The 15,728-nt window shown below is 30.6% G+C and overlaps 1 protein-coding gene across 1 annotated transcript; it reads left to right on the top strand.

Moving 5' to 3' along the window:
- The first annotated feature begins 651 nt into the window (after positions 1 to 651).
- LOC123881753 (peroxidase P7-like) lies at positions 652 to 4,963 on the top strand. The gene is made up of 3 exons (XM_045930490.1): positions 652 to 998; positions 3,494 to 3,688; positions 4,042 to 4,963. The coding sequence occupies exons 1-3, from the start codon at positions 792 to 794 to the stop codon at positions 4,600 to 4,602; spliced, it is 963 nt and encodes a 320-aa protein (XP_045786446.1). The 5' UTR covers positions 652 to 791; the 3' UTR covers positions 4,603 to 4,963.
- The last annotated feature ends 10,765 nt before the right edge of the window (positions 4,964 to 15,728 follow it).

The following is a 15,728-nucleotide window of genomic DNA, read 5'->3' as shown; positions in this document are numbered from 1 at the left end:
GCTCATCAAAAAAAAATTTCATTTTATATTTATTAACCACTTTAAAAGCTAATGTTACTAAACACTTTAATTTCAATTAGTTAGCTTTTCAGCTATCAGTTATAAGGTAACTTTTCAACTATCAGCTAACTTATAGCTTATTTTTACCAAACAGACCCAAAGTATTCATCGCAATTAATAGTGACTAATCTCCATTAAGTTGGAATTTTTTTGGCACTCAAGATAATTAGTCCTCTTCTTTAGATTGAATTTTCTCTTTGTACAAACCCACAACTTATTTAAAGTGTGAAAGTCTCTTAACCAATTGTATTGAGGTGTTATTAGTTCTTAGTTTTCCATGTTAATTAGTGTGTCTGAGACACTAATTAAAAATACAAAAAAGGAAGTTTTGCATTAAAAAAAAATATATTTTATATTTTATAAATATTAACTACACAATTTTTAATGTAACTTTACTATATTGAGTATTCTTAACTAGTGCTCCAAAAACATCAGCCAGGATTTTCCTTAAAAAAAATTGAGCACGGGTTACAATGTGTGGCTTTTCCTTTTCCATTTAAGACAATAATATTGATTAATTAATATATTAATAACGTATGTTCAACTTGAAGCCAATCTTATAAAGTCAATGGTATAGGGCACAATAATTTTGTTGTAATAAGCTAAAATATTAGAGTTAGTAGAAAACTACATAAATTAAACCAATGACCCATGTACCTTATATCTATATAAATCATCTCTTAGGCTAAGCTAAGAGAGCCATATCTTAGCCAAAAGAAAACCACATAATAATGGCTTCTAGTCAAATATTTGTTGTTATGGTGACTTTGGTCACATTATTGATCCCTACCAACTCATTGCTCACTCCTCATTTTTATGATAATGTTTGCCCTCAAGCATTACCAGTCATAAAGTCAGTTGTTCATCAAGCAATTCTTAAGGAAAAACGTATTGGTGCATCTCTTCTACGTTTGCATTTTCATGACTGCTTCGTTAATGTAAGTTACTATATTAATTAATTATTAAACATTCTTTATGCTAAATTAGCAAGAAGTTGAACATCTATTAACAATTAACATTAGTAGTATATATCTTTAAATATGTATCACATTAACGACTATCAATAATTGTTTTGTCCATATTGTAATAATTTTATAATTTAGGATTAGTCTTTATAATTACACGTAAGATATACTTTATTTACAAAAAAAGTAAATAAAAAAATCCACAATTCTGAAGTGTTAGTGCACGGTGTAGAATATGAGAAGTGGTTACTATTATCCTTTGAATAAACATAATTTTGGTATTTTTGATTATTTTGTATTTTTTAATTGATTTTGTGGTTCTATAAATATTGTTTCCTAGTGATGATGAAAACAAACTTTTAATCTAACTTAAAAAGTTACACCAAAACAATCTACAATTTTGGTTTTTACGTTTGTACTTATTATATATATACTTGAAAAGTTCTTATTTTGCCCCATTAGAGAGGATGACATGGTCTCCATGCATGTAATAATCGTTCTTCTATTTGTTGAAGATTAAAAAAAATATTCTCCGTCCTAAATTATAAGTCCTAAATATTAAAAATAAATGGAGGACTCAAAATAAATAGAGGACTACAAAAAGAAAATTAGACTCGATTGTGGACACTCAAAATATGTTAAGAAATTATAAATGAAGGACTCTGCCATTATGTGGCATGGCATCTTTAGACCCTAAAACACGAGAGTAAATTATTGTTGTCATCGGAGGTTCACCAAGTTTTTTTTTTTTTACAATAAGCTGTAGATCGAACCCAAAACTTATAATATATTACATATTGTTTGGACTTTAGAATAAATAAGTCTACCATAAGATACATTTTTTGTTTGAAAAACCATATTAATTATTGGTGCGAAGTATCCACCAATCTTGTTAATAAATAGTAATATGTTAACGTAAACTTAATTCAGTTGGTAGGACATCGAATTTTATATGTAAGGGGCTAGAGAACGAACTCTGAACATTTTATTTATTTAGTTTAATAGTGAATTTTATGGGTAAGGTTCCTCTCTGGTGGAATTTTGACTGGAGGGCCTCCATTGTGCATCCCTGCCCTTCATAATTTTTTAATAATGAAAAGTAAATGTAATATAGAAAAAAATAGATGGATGGGATTTCACATGAGGGAAACTTCACGGGAGAGAATCCCCTCCCGAATTTTATAGTCATTAAGCTGCCTAACCAAAAAAAAAATAGTAATCTAATATGTAAATTGGTTGACCATATTTTTGTGAGGTTTCCGCTTCCAACTATAGTTTTCCATTCACCAAGCTCGAACACGAGACTTTATTTCCTTAATTACAAGCATCTAAAAATCTTTCTAATAAGTATACTCGGATTGAAACAGATTACAAGTCAATTTTATATAAGGATGAATTACATCTTTTTTGATTTATAAATATTACAAGGTTTATTTCAGTAACTATTTAATCCAATCTGAAAGTGAGTGTAATATAGTGTAAATATTAATTAGAAAAAACTACTGTATATGCACAAACATTATAAACTAATTCTACACTACTCCGTCAAATCACTTCACTACACTACATTTAATAACAACTGTTTATTCCGTCAAATCACTTCACTACACTACAATATATAACATGGAGAAATGCTCGATTTTTATTAGATGTCACTGTAAAATTAATTTACATTGACATATGCATATTCATTAAACTCTATTAATTAACCACTGATAAAGTAAAATATAGTGAGCGTGAGCCATTTGTCAGTGTAATATTCCGTCCCTAAAATATTCCTTTCCAAACTTTGTAATAGTTGAACTATGTTTTTTTACACATGCATAGATCAGAGACTTTAGACCAATTGGTCCTACCAAGTACCAACCCTTTTATTATTGTCACTCTCTTATTATGCATATATCATATCAATATGCTGGCAATAATTGACACTTAATTATTTTATGTAGGGCAAAAACATACACTAGACAGAAATAATTTGTCAAGAACATATATGAAATTTAAAATTCTTAGGAAAATGCCGTCTTACCTAATCATTGGCTGCTAGCTACAATTAATTTTTCTAATGTAAAACTTTAGTTTATTTAATTTGAACTTTAAGAAAATTTCAATTTCAATTTTCCATAATGTAAGACTTTTTTCCGCTTAAATCTCCATTTTCTAAGGAAAGGAGACATATCAATAATCTAATGGTTCGACACGAGGTAAATAAAATTTGATGAAAAGATATTTATTTAAAATTTGAATTTGGATTCTCTCGAGCAATTGGATCTTAACTCGAATGTAACACTGAACTTAGCTAAAATTTTCGACAATTGGTAGTTTAAGTAAGAACATTTCTCATATAATAAAATGTACTAATTCAAAAACACATTTAATATTTAAATATAAGGATAAATATATGAATATGGCACATATTTTAGAGCTTAATTTACTGAACTAATTAATATCAATGATTGAAATTTCAGGGCTGTGATGGATCAGTTCTGCTAGATGATACCAAAAATTTCACAGGGGAGAAGACAGCTTTTCCAAATATAAATTCAATCAGAGGATTTTCTGTGGTTGATGATATCAAAGCAGCTGTTGATAAAGCTTGTAAACGTCCCGTGGTCTCTTGTGCTGATATTTTAGCCATAGCAGCTCGTGATTCTGTAGCTATAGTAAGTGTTACTCAAATTAATCTTTCACTCTCATTCTCATAATTGTAGCAAGTTATCATATGCTTAAACGAACACGAACTCAAAGACATCGGACACGACATTCACACCGATACATTAAACATTAGTAATTTTAAAAAAAAAAAATGCAAATAATTTAGTATATCTGCATATGTGGATATCATGTCGATGTTTCTTACTATTACGTGTCAGACACAAGTCATTTTTTCAATCTGAAGTGTCGTGCTATAGACATTATCTCTTATATTTTTTAAACAGTTAGTTGTTTGAGAGAAATTACATTCATCTCCCATTAGGTAATGTTACATAATGTGCAATTGTGTCACTTTTAACAGCTAGGAGGTCCACAACTTTTCTACAATGTGTTACTGGGAAGAAGAGATGCAAGAACAGCAAGCAAAGCAGCTGCAAATTCAAATCTCCCTCCTCCATCATTCAGCTTTTCACAGCTTATTTCCAATTTCAAATCACATGGATTAAATGTAAGAGACCTTGTAGCACTTTCTGGTGGCCACACTATAGGATTTGCTAAATGTAACTTTTTTAGGAACAGAATCTACAATGAAACAAACATTGATCCTAGCTTTGCAGCATCTTTAAGAAAGACATGTCCTAGAAAAGGTGGAGACAACAATTTAACACCACTTGATGCAACTCCTTTAAGAGTTGACACAACATATTATACAGATTTGGTATATAAAAAGGGTCTTCTTCATTCTGATCAACAATTGTTTAGCGGAAAAGGTCGTGAAAGTGACAAATTGGTGGAGCTATATAGCAAGAGCCCTTTGGCTTTTGCTAGAGATTTTAAGGCTTCTTTGATTAAGATGGGAAATTTGAAGCCTCTTATCGGGACGCAAGGCGAGATCCGGAGCAATTGCAGAAGGGTCCGATAGAATTGCAATCTTTTAAATGGACCTGTGTATCTTAAAGGTTTAAAATTTGATTTCAATAAAAAAAATATGTCTATCGATCTTAAATAAATATAATAGAAAAGTTACATGTATTTGGATCAAGCCAAATATGTGTACCTTTTTATTTATATTTAAGACCGAGAAAGTAATGTGAATTTGAATGCATGTTTGGTTATGTAATTTTAAATGTTGGAGTGACTTTGTATTATTTAAGTTCTAGGTTCAAATGATAAGGACCTGTCAAGCAAAGTGTCAAGATTGAAAGTTAGTAAAAAAAGTGATGTTGAGTTCTTATGTGATCATAGAGATTCATTTGTATGTGATGTAACTTTCATGTTCTGTACGTTTTCAACCCAATAGTAGTATATGTCAAGTATTTTTATTTGTGTCATTTGTGTTTTTTTAGAGCTATGTTATATAAACATCATTCTATCGACAAAAAATACGACATCTGTATTTTACTTCTCTCTATGAGGTGAGCCAAGGCAACACCGAAATATAGATAAAAAGAAAAGCAATGCAAAAGGAGGGTACCCTTCAAGCAAAACAAAATCTAAAACAAGGAAGGCATGGCCTTATGATGATAGATCTCTAAAACTGGCCTAGGAGTAACATGCATTTTGGATGCCATGATCAACACACTTGATAAGATTTTAAAGTTTCGAGGGAAAATTAAATTAATTTGTATGGATATCCTTTCGTTGATTTAAGTATAAGATTCTCTTGAAAACGATTCTTGTCCTTTTTTATATGCAACCAACAATAAATAAATATTATTATGAAAACATTATTATCTTATCAACTCTCGGCTTCAGGTAAAAACTACATTTCATCTTAAAGAAAACTTTATCTAAGCTTTGATACACACGACTGAACCCCGGTGGCATGGACAATACGGGGATAAGATTATAACTCTTACCCTCGCTTAGACTATCAACTGATTGACTGGATAGACATTCAGATTAAAAGAATGCAAGACCACACCATGAAACTGAGGTTAGACCAGCAAGTACAAACCGAATAAGGCTTAAATGAAATTTTAACTCTCCTATTTTAACTTAATTTGAATTTTAACCATTTTTTATTTTAAAATTTGGAATTTTAGCCCTACTAGCTATTTTTTTTATATTTCTTTTCAAATAACGAATATATATTTTAAAATTAAAATTTTTTTACTTGAATTTTTTTCCCTAAGATAAAATTGTAAATTATCAGAAATTTATTGTAACACCCCATTTAAGCTGAAGGAATTAAAAAATAATTTTCCAATGCGGAAACTATTATTGTAAATAAACTTTAAACTCACTAAAAATTATCTGATTACATATTTACCAACTCAAATATACTTTACAATTGTAACATAAAACTTAAAATCAAACTTTGATAGCATTTTACAAACCAATAAACTTTTAAAATTTGCACCATAAACATAAAATCCTAAATTTAGTATCAATTGTGTTCCAAACTTCGACTTGACTACTACAAGAATTCCTTGCATTTCCGACAAACATTTCCTACCAAAATTGTATTTGTAGGTGAACAGTGTTGGTTCTGAACATTTTCCTGAGTGGCGCGCCTTTTGAGGAACTTTTCCTACGACCGTTTTTGTAGGAAATGTCTTTGACCGTTGAATAAACGTTTCCTACAAACATTTTCGTCGGAAATGTTTTATTTTAAAATAAAAAAAAATTCCAACGCAACACAATGATCATCAATGATGCTCCAACCACCCTTTACCAACAATATTCAATTGTGCAACGGGACACACCATTTCTTTCTTCTTCACCAAATTTCAACAAACACACCATTTCTTTCTTCTTCACTTCCATCTCATATTTTTTTCTTTAAATTTTATATCTATCTACTATTCTCTAATTTTGTGTTCACCGACATCTATTTTGCAATGAGATTATTATACGGTTTGTTTTGTCTTTTTTTTGTGCATATTGTTTTTGGTACATGTTTTGTCAATTTATTTTATTTACATAGTTAGTTATTATATAATGTTATATATTATTTTTATTAATCTTAATTTAATTTATTCTTTTTTTGTAGTGTGATTGTTGTTGTGTTGCTGCTGTTGTTGCTTTTTGTGGCTTTTTGTCATCATATTACATTATTTGAGGTTAGTTTGTCTAATTTATTTGAAATTGTTAGGATAAAAAAAATATTATCATTATTCATAAAAATATTAGTTGATAAAGAAGTGGAGTTAAAAAAAATTAATATAAATGTTTTTTTATTATAAAAAAACTAACATAAATGTTATTATACTATATATAGTTTTGGATAAAAAAAAATAAGGTAAATGATTATTTACCCCCTTGCAAAATAAGCAAAATTTCGTTTACCCCCTATGCAGATTTTTTTTCTGTTTACCCCCTGCAAAAAATAGATTCACTCATTTTGCCCCCCGTGTGTACAGCAGGACATGTGAATGTGCAAATCTGCTGACATGGCTTGTACACGTGGAAAAAATAATTAATATTTATTTTTTAAATTCCACGTAAGATAATATATTTTTTTTTTTTAAAAAAAATTCCTACAAAATAAAAAAACGGATTTTATTTTTTTTCCCAAAAAAATCCTACAAATAAATTTTTTTTCCTACAAAATTTTTTAAAAAATTTCCTGCAAAAAAAATAATTTTTTTTTCCTACAAAGAATTTAAAAAAATTTCCAACAAAAAAAGATGAATTTTCTTATTTTGCTCCCAAAATAAATATTTACTCCCAAATAAAGTTTATTTTCAAAATAAAAATTTTAAAGATTTATTTTCAAACCTTTTTGAATTAAAAAAAAACATGATCTTTATTTTTTAAAAACAAAACATTATTTTTTTGTTAATCTCTTTGAATTAAAAAAAATAGAAAAAGAAGTTTTATTCGTGTTTTCCTCTTATACCAAAATCATTTGCCATAGAACTAGAAAAATAGAAGGAAGCAGAAGACAATAACGAAGTAGAAGACGATTCCGGTGATTGAAGAAGACGACGACGAATATGATCACGACGGTGGAAGCAAACCGGCGAAGATTCTGTTTTTTTTAAATCAAAAAGATTTGAAAATAAATTTTTAAAATCTTTATTTTGAAAATAAACTTTATTTGGGAGAAAAATATTCGTTTTTTTATTTTAGGAAAAAAATAATAATTTTGTACGAAAAAAAACTATTTGCAGGAATTTTTTTTAATTTTGTAGGGAAAAAAATTTTATTTGTAGGATTTTCTTTTAATTTTGGAAAAAAAATTCGTTTTATTAATTTTGTAGGAAAATTGTTTTTTTGAAAAAAATATTATCTGACATGGAATTTAAAAATAAATATAAATGTTTTTTTTCACGTGTACAAGCCACATCAGCAAATTTACACAATCACATATCCTGCTGTACACACAGGGGGCAAAATGAGTGAATGTATTTTTTGCAGGGGGGTAAACAGAAAAAAAATCTGCATAGGGGGGTAAACGAAAATTTGCTTATTTTGCGGGGGGGTAAATGATCATTTACCCAAAAAAATATTAGTGAGAGATGATATACGCAGGAGATGTTTAGTAAAAAAAATTATGATTATTAAAAAATATTAGTAAAAATATTAGTTTTGGATAAAAAAAAATAGGCTTAAATGCAGTTTTGCCCCCCCTGTTTTGATTAAATCGGAATTTTACCCCCCCTGTTTTAAAACGCGGACTTTTACCCCCCCCTGTTTTATAATTTGTTGGATTTTGCCCCCCCTAAAATTCTGCTTTCGAGTCACAACTTTAAAGCTTCGCACACAACTCAATTTTGATCAATAATTTACCAAAAGGATACCGAAATGACCGTAATCGAGTTATCTTTCCACATAATCAAACCCCACTGAATTTGGAGTTAAAAAGAGAGATTAATTACCGTTTTAGCGAAGGTATGTCCCCCAAAATTCTGCAAAAAATATGCTTTCGAGTCACAACTTCAAAGTTTCGCATACAACTCAATTTGGATCCATAATTCACCAAACTGCTACCGAAATGACCGTAATCGAGTTATCTTTCCACATAATCAAACCCCACTGAATTTGGAGTTACAAAGAGAGATTAATTACCGTTTTAGTGAAGGTATGTCCCCAAAATTTTGCAAAAAATCTGCTTTCGAGTCACAACTTCAAAGTTTCGCATACAACTCAATTTGGATCCATAATTCACCAAATGGCTACCGAAATGACCGTAATCGAGTTAGCTTTCGACAGAATCAAACCCCACTAAATTTGGAGTTACAGAGAGAGATTAATTACCGTAAAAAAATATTATCAAAATAGGGGGGGTAAAACTGCATTTAAGCCAAAAAAATATTAGTAAAAAATATCATCATTATTGTTTGATGTTTAGTAAAAAAATATTATCATTATTGTTTTGAATTAATGTCAATGATATACGCAGGAGATTGATCAATATATGTCTCATCGAAGTTGGATGTATGATAGAAAATATCCGGGTGGTAGGATAGTTAAAGCGCGTTTTAAGGATTGAGTTGAAGAATTTGTTACTTACGCGATGTCGCAAGATATTGTTAAAAGTGAGGGAGGGATAAGATGTCCGTGTATTAAATGTATGTGTGGGTCGATTGAGAGCGCATAAAATGTCATAGCTCATTTAGAGAAGGTCGGCTTTATGAATGATTATTATGTGTGGAAACATCATGGTGAACGAGAGCCGATGAATATTAATATTGAGTTTGATGTTAATACGGACGTGTCGAGTAGTGGAGCGCAAGCGGAGTGTGGAAATTTTGGTCGGATGCAAGAAATGGTCGGTGACGCTCTCGGGGTGAACATGTCCTACGAAGGGGGAGGCCAAGAGGAAATAATCCCGAACGACAAAGCGCTGAAGTTTTATGCAATGATGGAGGTTTTATGTTGATCTGCTTATGGCTGAAGCGCTGGGGTTTTGTTGGCTGAAGCGCTGAAGACTTTCTATTCATTTTGATGCTGCTAATGTGGTAAACTGTATTTATAGAAAATCTAGCTTTGCTGCTATTAATTTAATTGTCAAGGATTGTAGGAAGTTAATGACTAGGTTGACAAATGTATATGTTTTGTTTGTTGGTAGAACAAAAATTCTGGTGCTCACAATTTGGCCTGTTTGACTAGTATTATGGGTAATAGTATTATGGGTACAATTTGGCCTCTTTCTGTTTATGTAGTTGTTTGTTGTTCCTTGTAACATTAATGGTTGTGTTCCAGCTTGTTCTTAATGAATTATGTTTAACCTCAAAAAAATGTTGTGTATCATATTGCTACTTTGGTATATTGCTACTTTGGTTGATTATATTGTTTTGGGATGCAATGGTTTTGTTGTAATTGGCTGCCCTACTGAGTTATTGCTTCTTTTCCTTTGGAATTGGAGTTAGTTTTCAGCAGAGAAAATCTGACTTTGTAATTGGCTGCCCTCATGAGTTAATGTTGGTAGAACAAAAATTCTGGTGCTCACAATTTGGCCTCTTTGACTAGTATTATGGGTAATATAATTTGGATAATAGTATTATGGGTACAATTTGGCCTCTTTCTGTTTCTGTAGTTGTTTGTTGTTCCTTGTAACATTAATGGCTGTGTTCCAGCTTGTTCTTAATGAATTATGTTTAACCTCAAAAAAATGTTGTGTATCATATTGCTACTTTGGTATATTGCTACTTTGGTTGATTATATTGTTTTGGGATGCAATGGTTTTGTTGTAATTGGTTGCCCTACTGAGTTATTGCTTCTTTTCCTTTGGAATTGGAGTTAGTTTTCAGCAGAGAAAATCTGACTTTGTAATTGGCTGCACTCATGAGTTAATTTTTAGGTATTGTGCAAAGGCTTAATTTTTAGTTTCTTTGTAATTTGACTTGTTGTGTAGTGGATTTTGCACACCTTGTGCTCAATTCACTCCTTATGTAGACCTTTGTAATTTGATACCTTGTGTAGTGGATTTATACAAAATGAAATTTTGGGCGCCAAAATATTTCTTAATGAAGCAGAGCGAAAGTTCGAATTTTCAGTTTTTGAAAATTTGTATTTTTGGAGCCAAATTTGAATTTATTTGTCGCAAAATTCAAATTTAGTTTTGGTGCAGTTTTTAAAAACTAATTTTAATTCAATTTAAAATTTGCTGAAGCTATTTTTTATTTTTTTTTAAATATTAAATACAGTACCTACCAGATTTTCGTAGGTATTGTGTTGACACGTTGCTGACACAAATACATTTCCTACGAACTTTGTAGGAAATGTTGTCGGAATAGTCAGCTTTTTCCCTACAAATCTGTTGGTAGGAAATGTCGTCGGAAATGCTTCAATTCCTACGAAAATTGGCACTATTCCCACGAAAATTTTTGTAGGAAAGGCAGAGAATTCTTGTAGTGGACACATTGAATGTTGAAAAATTATACAAAAAAATAAACATCAACGTGGGGTGAAATAGTAATTACATGAAAGTCTAACTTAATTTTTTTTATAAGCAAAAAATGAATTATAAGGAGTACAATCCTTACAATTCTTAAAGGGACCATTACATGTTAATAATGCATTTTAATGGATCTTTATACCAATCTGAAAAAACACAAGAAGACTTACTAGTTATTTTACCTATAAATCAAAACCATGAAATACGAATAATATTGTCTTCTATGGCTTTACAATCAATAGCTTCTCCTCTAAATACCACATTGTTACGCGCACGCCATATACACCAAGTGGTGGCCAAGCAAATAATGTGACGAGCTTTTTCATATTTCTTATTTTTCAATAAAGCTCCAAAAAAAAGAAAATGTTTCCATCGATCATAAAAAGAGATGAAATCCACATTCATCCATTTAAAAATCCACTTCCATAACTTTCGAGAAAAAGAGCAATTAAAGAGCACATGAGATAATTCCTCCTGTTCTTCAAAACAAAAAATGCAACATTGCTCATGCGGATTAACAAGGATAGATTTTCTTACCAAGGCCATACGAGTTGGAAGTCTCGATAATAATAACCTTCATCCAAAAAAGCTCACTTTTGATGGAACATCATTTAACCATAATTGTTGTAGAGCTTTCACTACGTTTTCATCTATAACCACAACAACTTCGCGAAAGTGAAGGAACTCGTACGTCAAATTCATCGAAAAAATATCCGATTGAGTAAGCCCTCAACGCCTGCTATCTACGTCATTACTCACATTAGTCCTGAACCACGCATCATTCTCAATTCCCCTAATTTTCATAATATCACGCCACCACAAAGATTGACCTTTGACATTGCTAAGATCAGAGAGCAAAAAATTATCAGCCAAACTCTCATATCTATGCTCTAATAGTTTGGCCCATAAGGTATTATGATCACACAAACCTCTCCATTTCCATTTACAAAACAAAGCTTGGTTGAAATAATTTAGATTCTTTATACACAAACCACCTTTATCTTTTGGGAGGCAAATTGTGTCCCAACTAACCCAACAAATCTTCTTAATATCAGAACATCCTCCTCAAAGAAATCTCCTTTGGATACTAATCAATTCTTGTAACACACACCGGTACCTTGAAAAAAGAGAAAAAATATAATGGAAGACTAGAAAGTACCGAATTAATGAGTGTAACTTAATTAGTCTAATTGGACATCAATTTAAAGAAAAATTTGCAACTTATTTTCTATAATCAGTTTGAATTGCTTTTTGTTACCCAAGAGTAAAGCTCTTGAAGTTTATGATAAATTCTCTTCCAACCCCGTGATTCTTTTTAATTCCTAAAATTCCAATTTTGCCCTTGCAGAAAAATTCGGTACGTAGAAACCGAATTTTTTCTTAGTGCAAATTCAAAAAAAATTTGATAAATAGAAATCAAATTTTTTCAAGCCAAAAAAAATTTGTAAACAAAAACCGAATTTTTTATACAAGGGAAAAACCGGATATCCAACGGGTAAAAAAGAAACATGAGAGTGGTAGAGAATTTATCGAAGTTTATAGCTTAATCCTCAAAGTCTAGGTTGTATGTGTGAATTTGTTTCAACAATATTTGAAGATTTATCTCCCCACCTCCCGCGTTTCTTTCTACCCTCAGTTTTTCCATTTTTGTCCTTGACTAAATATTTTGGAACGTGTTTTCCGAAATTTTTTGCTTTGAAAAAAACTTTGGAATGTGTTTTCCGAATGTTTCCTGAATTTGAACTAGAAAACCTTCAGAAAACGCGTTACGAAGCTTTTATACAAGGTCAAAAATGGAAAAACTGAGCGTGGAAAAGAAAAGGAAACGAGGAGTTGGGAAGAGAAAATTTCACAATATTATCTTTGTGGTTGAATGTTAAGTTGTTAATCTGTGATTTTATTTTGTTGCATTATTTATGGGAAATTTTTTTTTCTACCCCAACATTTAACCCTTCACCCCTACAAATAATCCAATATTTCCATTTTACCAATTTTATTATTTCACTTCAATTCTACATTTAATAAAAGTTATAAACCGGAAAAGTTAAAAAAAAAGAGTTCTGGACATTTAGCCACGGTTAAACCGCGGCTAAATGGAAAAATATCAAAATACTTCAAGCAAGTTTTCCGGTAAACAAATGCAAACCGGGACAATTGCAAAATGATTTCCGGCAAACAATAAAAAAAAAAATATCATTTTACAATTGTTCCGATTTGTAATTTTTTTTACAATTGCAGAAAACTTGTGTGAAGCATTCTGAAAATTTTCCATTTAGCCATGGTTTAACAGTGGCTAAATGTCCGGAACTATTTTTTTAACTTTTCTAGTTTGTAACTTTAATTAAACATAGAAGTGAAGTGAAATAATAAAAGGGGTAAAATAGGAATATTGGATTATTTGTAGGGGTGAATGATTAAATGTTGGGGTAAAAAAAAATTGGAAATCAACCATGTTAAAACCCACTTTTTCAGTTTTTAAAATGATGAAACATATTCCTTTAAATTTTATTATTTTTTTGCCACTCTATCTGTCTTTCATGCGCCCTACGAGTTTTAATCTTTACCCTTCCGCTACTTAAGTAGCGAATGTTTTAAAAATAAAAAAATTTAGAGAAAAACACCCTACATGAAATTCAAGATTTTAAATGTCCGCTACTTAAGTAGTGAACTTTATAAAATTAAGAAATTTGAGAACTCCCCTACTGGGGGATATTTTGATAATTTTGTATGACACGCGAGAAAATCGGTAGGGTGGCAAAATAAATTCTCTTAAAAAAATTGAAAAATTATCATTTTCAACAAAAGCCCAACATTTTAGGTTTTTTTTTAGTTGGATATATAGAAAAAAAATAGAAAGGCTGAATCCGTGTTACCCGGACCGTTTAACCCGTTATGCCCGTTGACCTGAAATCCGCCAAGTTACTTGAGCCGAATTGGACTATAGATACCAACCCGCGGTTTGGGCAGAATTGGATGTTTGTGCCGGAATCTACCCGTTTTTCCACTCCTAGAGTAATACAAAGTGGCGGAACCAAAATAATAGTTAAGGGGGGCCATGGATATTTTTTAATATACAAATTAAATACAAAATTACATTGCATATAAAATGTGGAGAAAACTTAGGTACAATTCTAAATAAATTGTTCCTACTATTTCCCAATTAAAACATAACACCTGACATATACTTACCACATCAGACCCAACAACTAACTAAAGACGTGCCATTTGATAACTTACGTTTTCTCAAATTAACCTTTGTTTTGTCATCCAAACTCTGCAAACTTCACTTTCCTCTCGGTGCCGATTGCAATTTTACCTTTGTTTTCCTCTCGGGTCTGATGTGGCAAGTATATGCCAGCTGTTATGTTTTAATTGGGAAACAGTAGGAACAATGTATTTAGAACTGTAACTAAGTTTTCTCCTAAAAATATACCGTGTCAAATATATGATGGTCCAATTTGTGTTCAAATAACATGTTTGTTCATATTTATATATGATAGTTCAGCTAATTTTATTCGGTACTATAAATTCAATTAGGTATCCGTAATTTTTTACAAACAAAGTCAAATTTCATTATTATAAAATTAAACTATATAACTTAAAATAATACTCTAGGTATATATAAAGAGTGACTTGAAATCGTCAATAATAAACTATAAACTAATATTTCCACTAATACTTGAACTAATAATATATATGTCAAGTTCATTATAGTCATTAATAATAAACTCTAAATTAATATTTACAATAATATTTGTACAAATATGTAGGCTAATGCTACGGTGGACCATCTTCACAAGTGGTCCACCGTAGACAATTGATCTACCAAATATGAATTTAAAAAAATTCATTATTATTGAAAGTTTATATCGTATAGATCATCCATTAAATTTTTAAATTTTTTTGAAAATCATTTGATGTTTTATTGAGACCCATCAAGATTTACGTTATTTAATAAACCGTTAATCTTGATGTGTCTCAATAACATATCAAATGATTTTCAATTTTTCTAAATTTTTTTATGGATGATTTATATGATCTAAACTTTCAATCCAACGGTATATTTTATAAAATTCGTATTCATTATAATGTTATTTGTGACTGATCCACCATGGACCACTTGATGAAATGGTTCATATTAGAATTTACCCAAATATGTATACTTAATACTTATACAAAAAGTTTTTTTTGGGTGGGAGGGCCGTGGCCACCCTCAGCCCCAGCCACCGATAATGCACGTCTTGTCACGCCACAGTTTAACAAAGATCAGGGTTAGTTATTGTGTGACGTCAGCGTGTTAGGACTTACCCAACAGCAACACCCCTCAAAAATCGTTTTTTATTTTTAAATTAATTTTTAAAAAAATTAATCTGAATAACCAAATAATATTAAAAAAATTATCCTGACTCTATTGTAGATATTTTAAATCATACGTTTATCCTAACTTTTTTGTATAAATGCAAATATATTTCTTCATGAAAAAACATGCAAAAATGCAATACCATATCAGCATGTCTTGTCACATGGATAATGACTCACATGCTACATTAGCGTGTGGCAAACTATGTCGATGTTGCATGTGAGTCCCATGTGTCAGATGTGCGTTGACTTGATCTAAATTGGTGGGGTCATCCTTTTGCAAAATATATTTGCAAACTATATCTTTAAATAAGTAACAAGTTTTAAAATATTCTAAGTGA

Source organism: Trifolium pratense, linkage group LG4, assembly GCF_020283565.1.
Source record: "Trifolium pratense cultivar HEN17-A07 linkage group LG4, ARS_RC_1.1, whole genome shotgun sequence".
NCBI lineage: Eukaryota > Viridiplantae > Streptophyta > Magnoliopsida > Fabales > Fabaceae > Trifolium > Trifolium pratense.
The sequence above is the reverse complement of the archived record's forward strand: the minus strand, read 5'-3'. Positions and strand labels throughout refer to the sequence as shown.

Excerpts from the sequence above, each read along its gene's own strand:
- LOC123881753 (XM_045930490.1), top strand. The coding sequence starts at position 792 with ATGGCTTCTAGTCAAATATTTGTTGTTATGGTGACTTTGGTCACATTA. Across the intron at positions 999-3,493 it reads TTCATGACTGCTTCGTTAAT|GGCTGTGATGGATCAGTTCT; the intron begins GTAAGTTACTAT and ends TTGAAATTTCAG. Across the intron at positions 3,689-4,041 it reads CTCGTGATTCTGTAGCTATA|CTAGGAGGTCCACAACTTTT; the intron begins GTAAGTGTTACT and ends CACTTTTAACAG.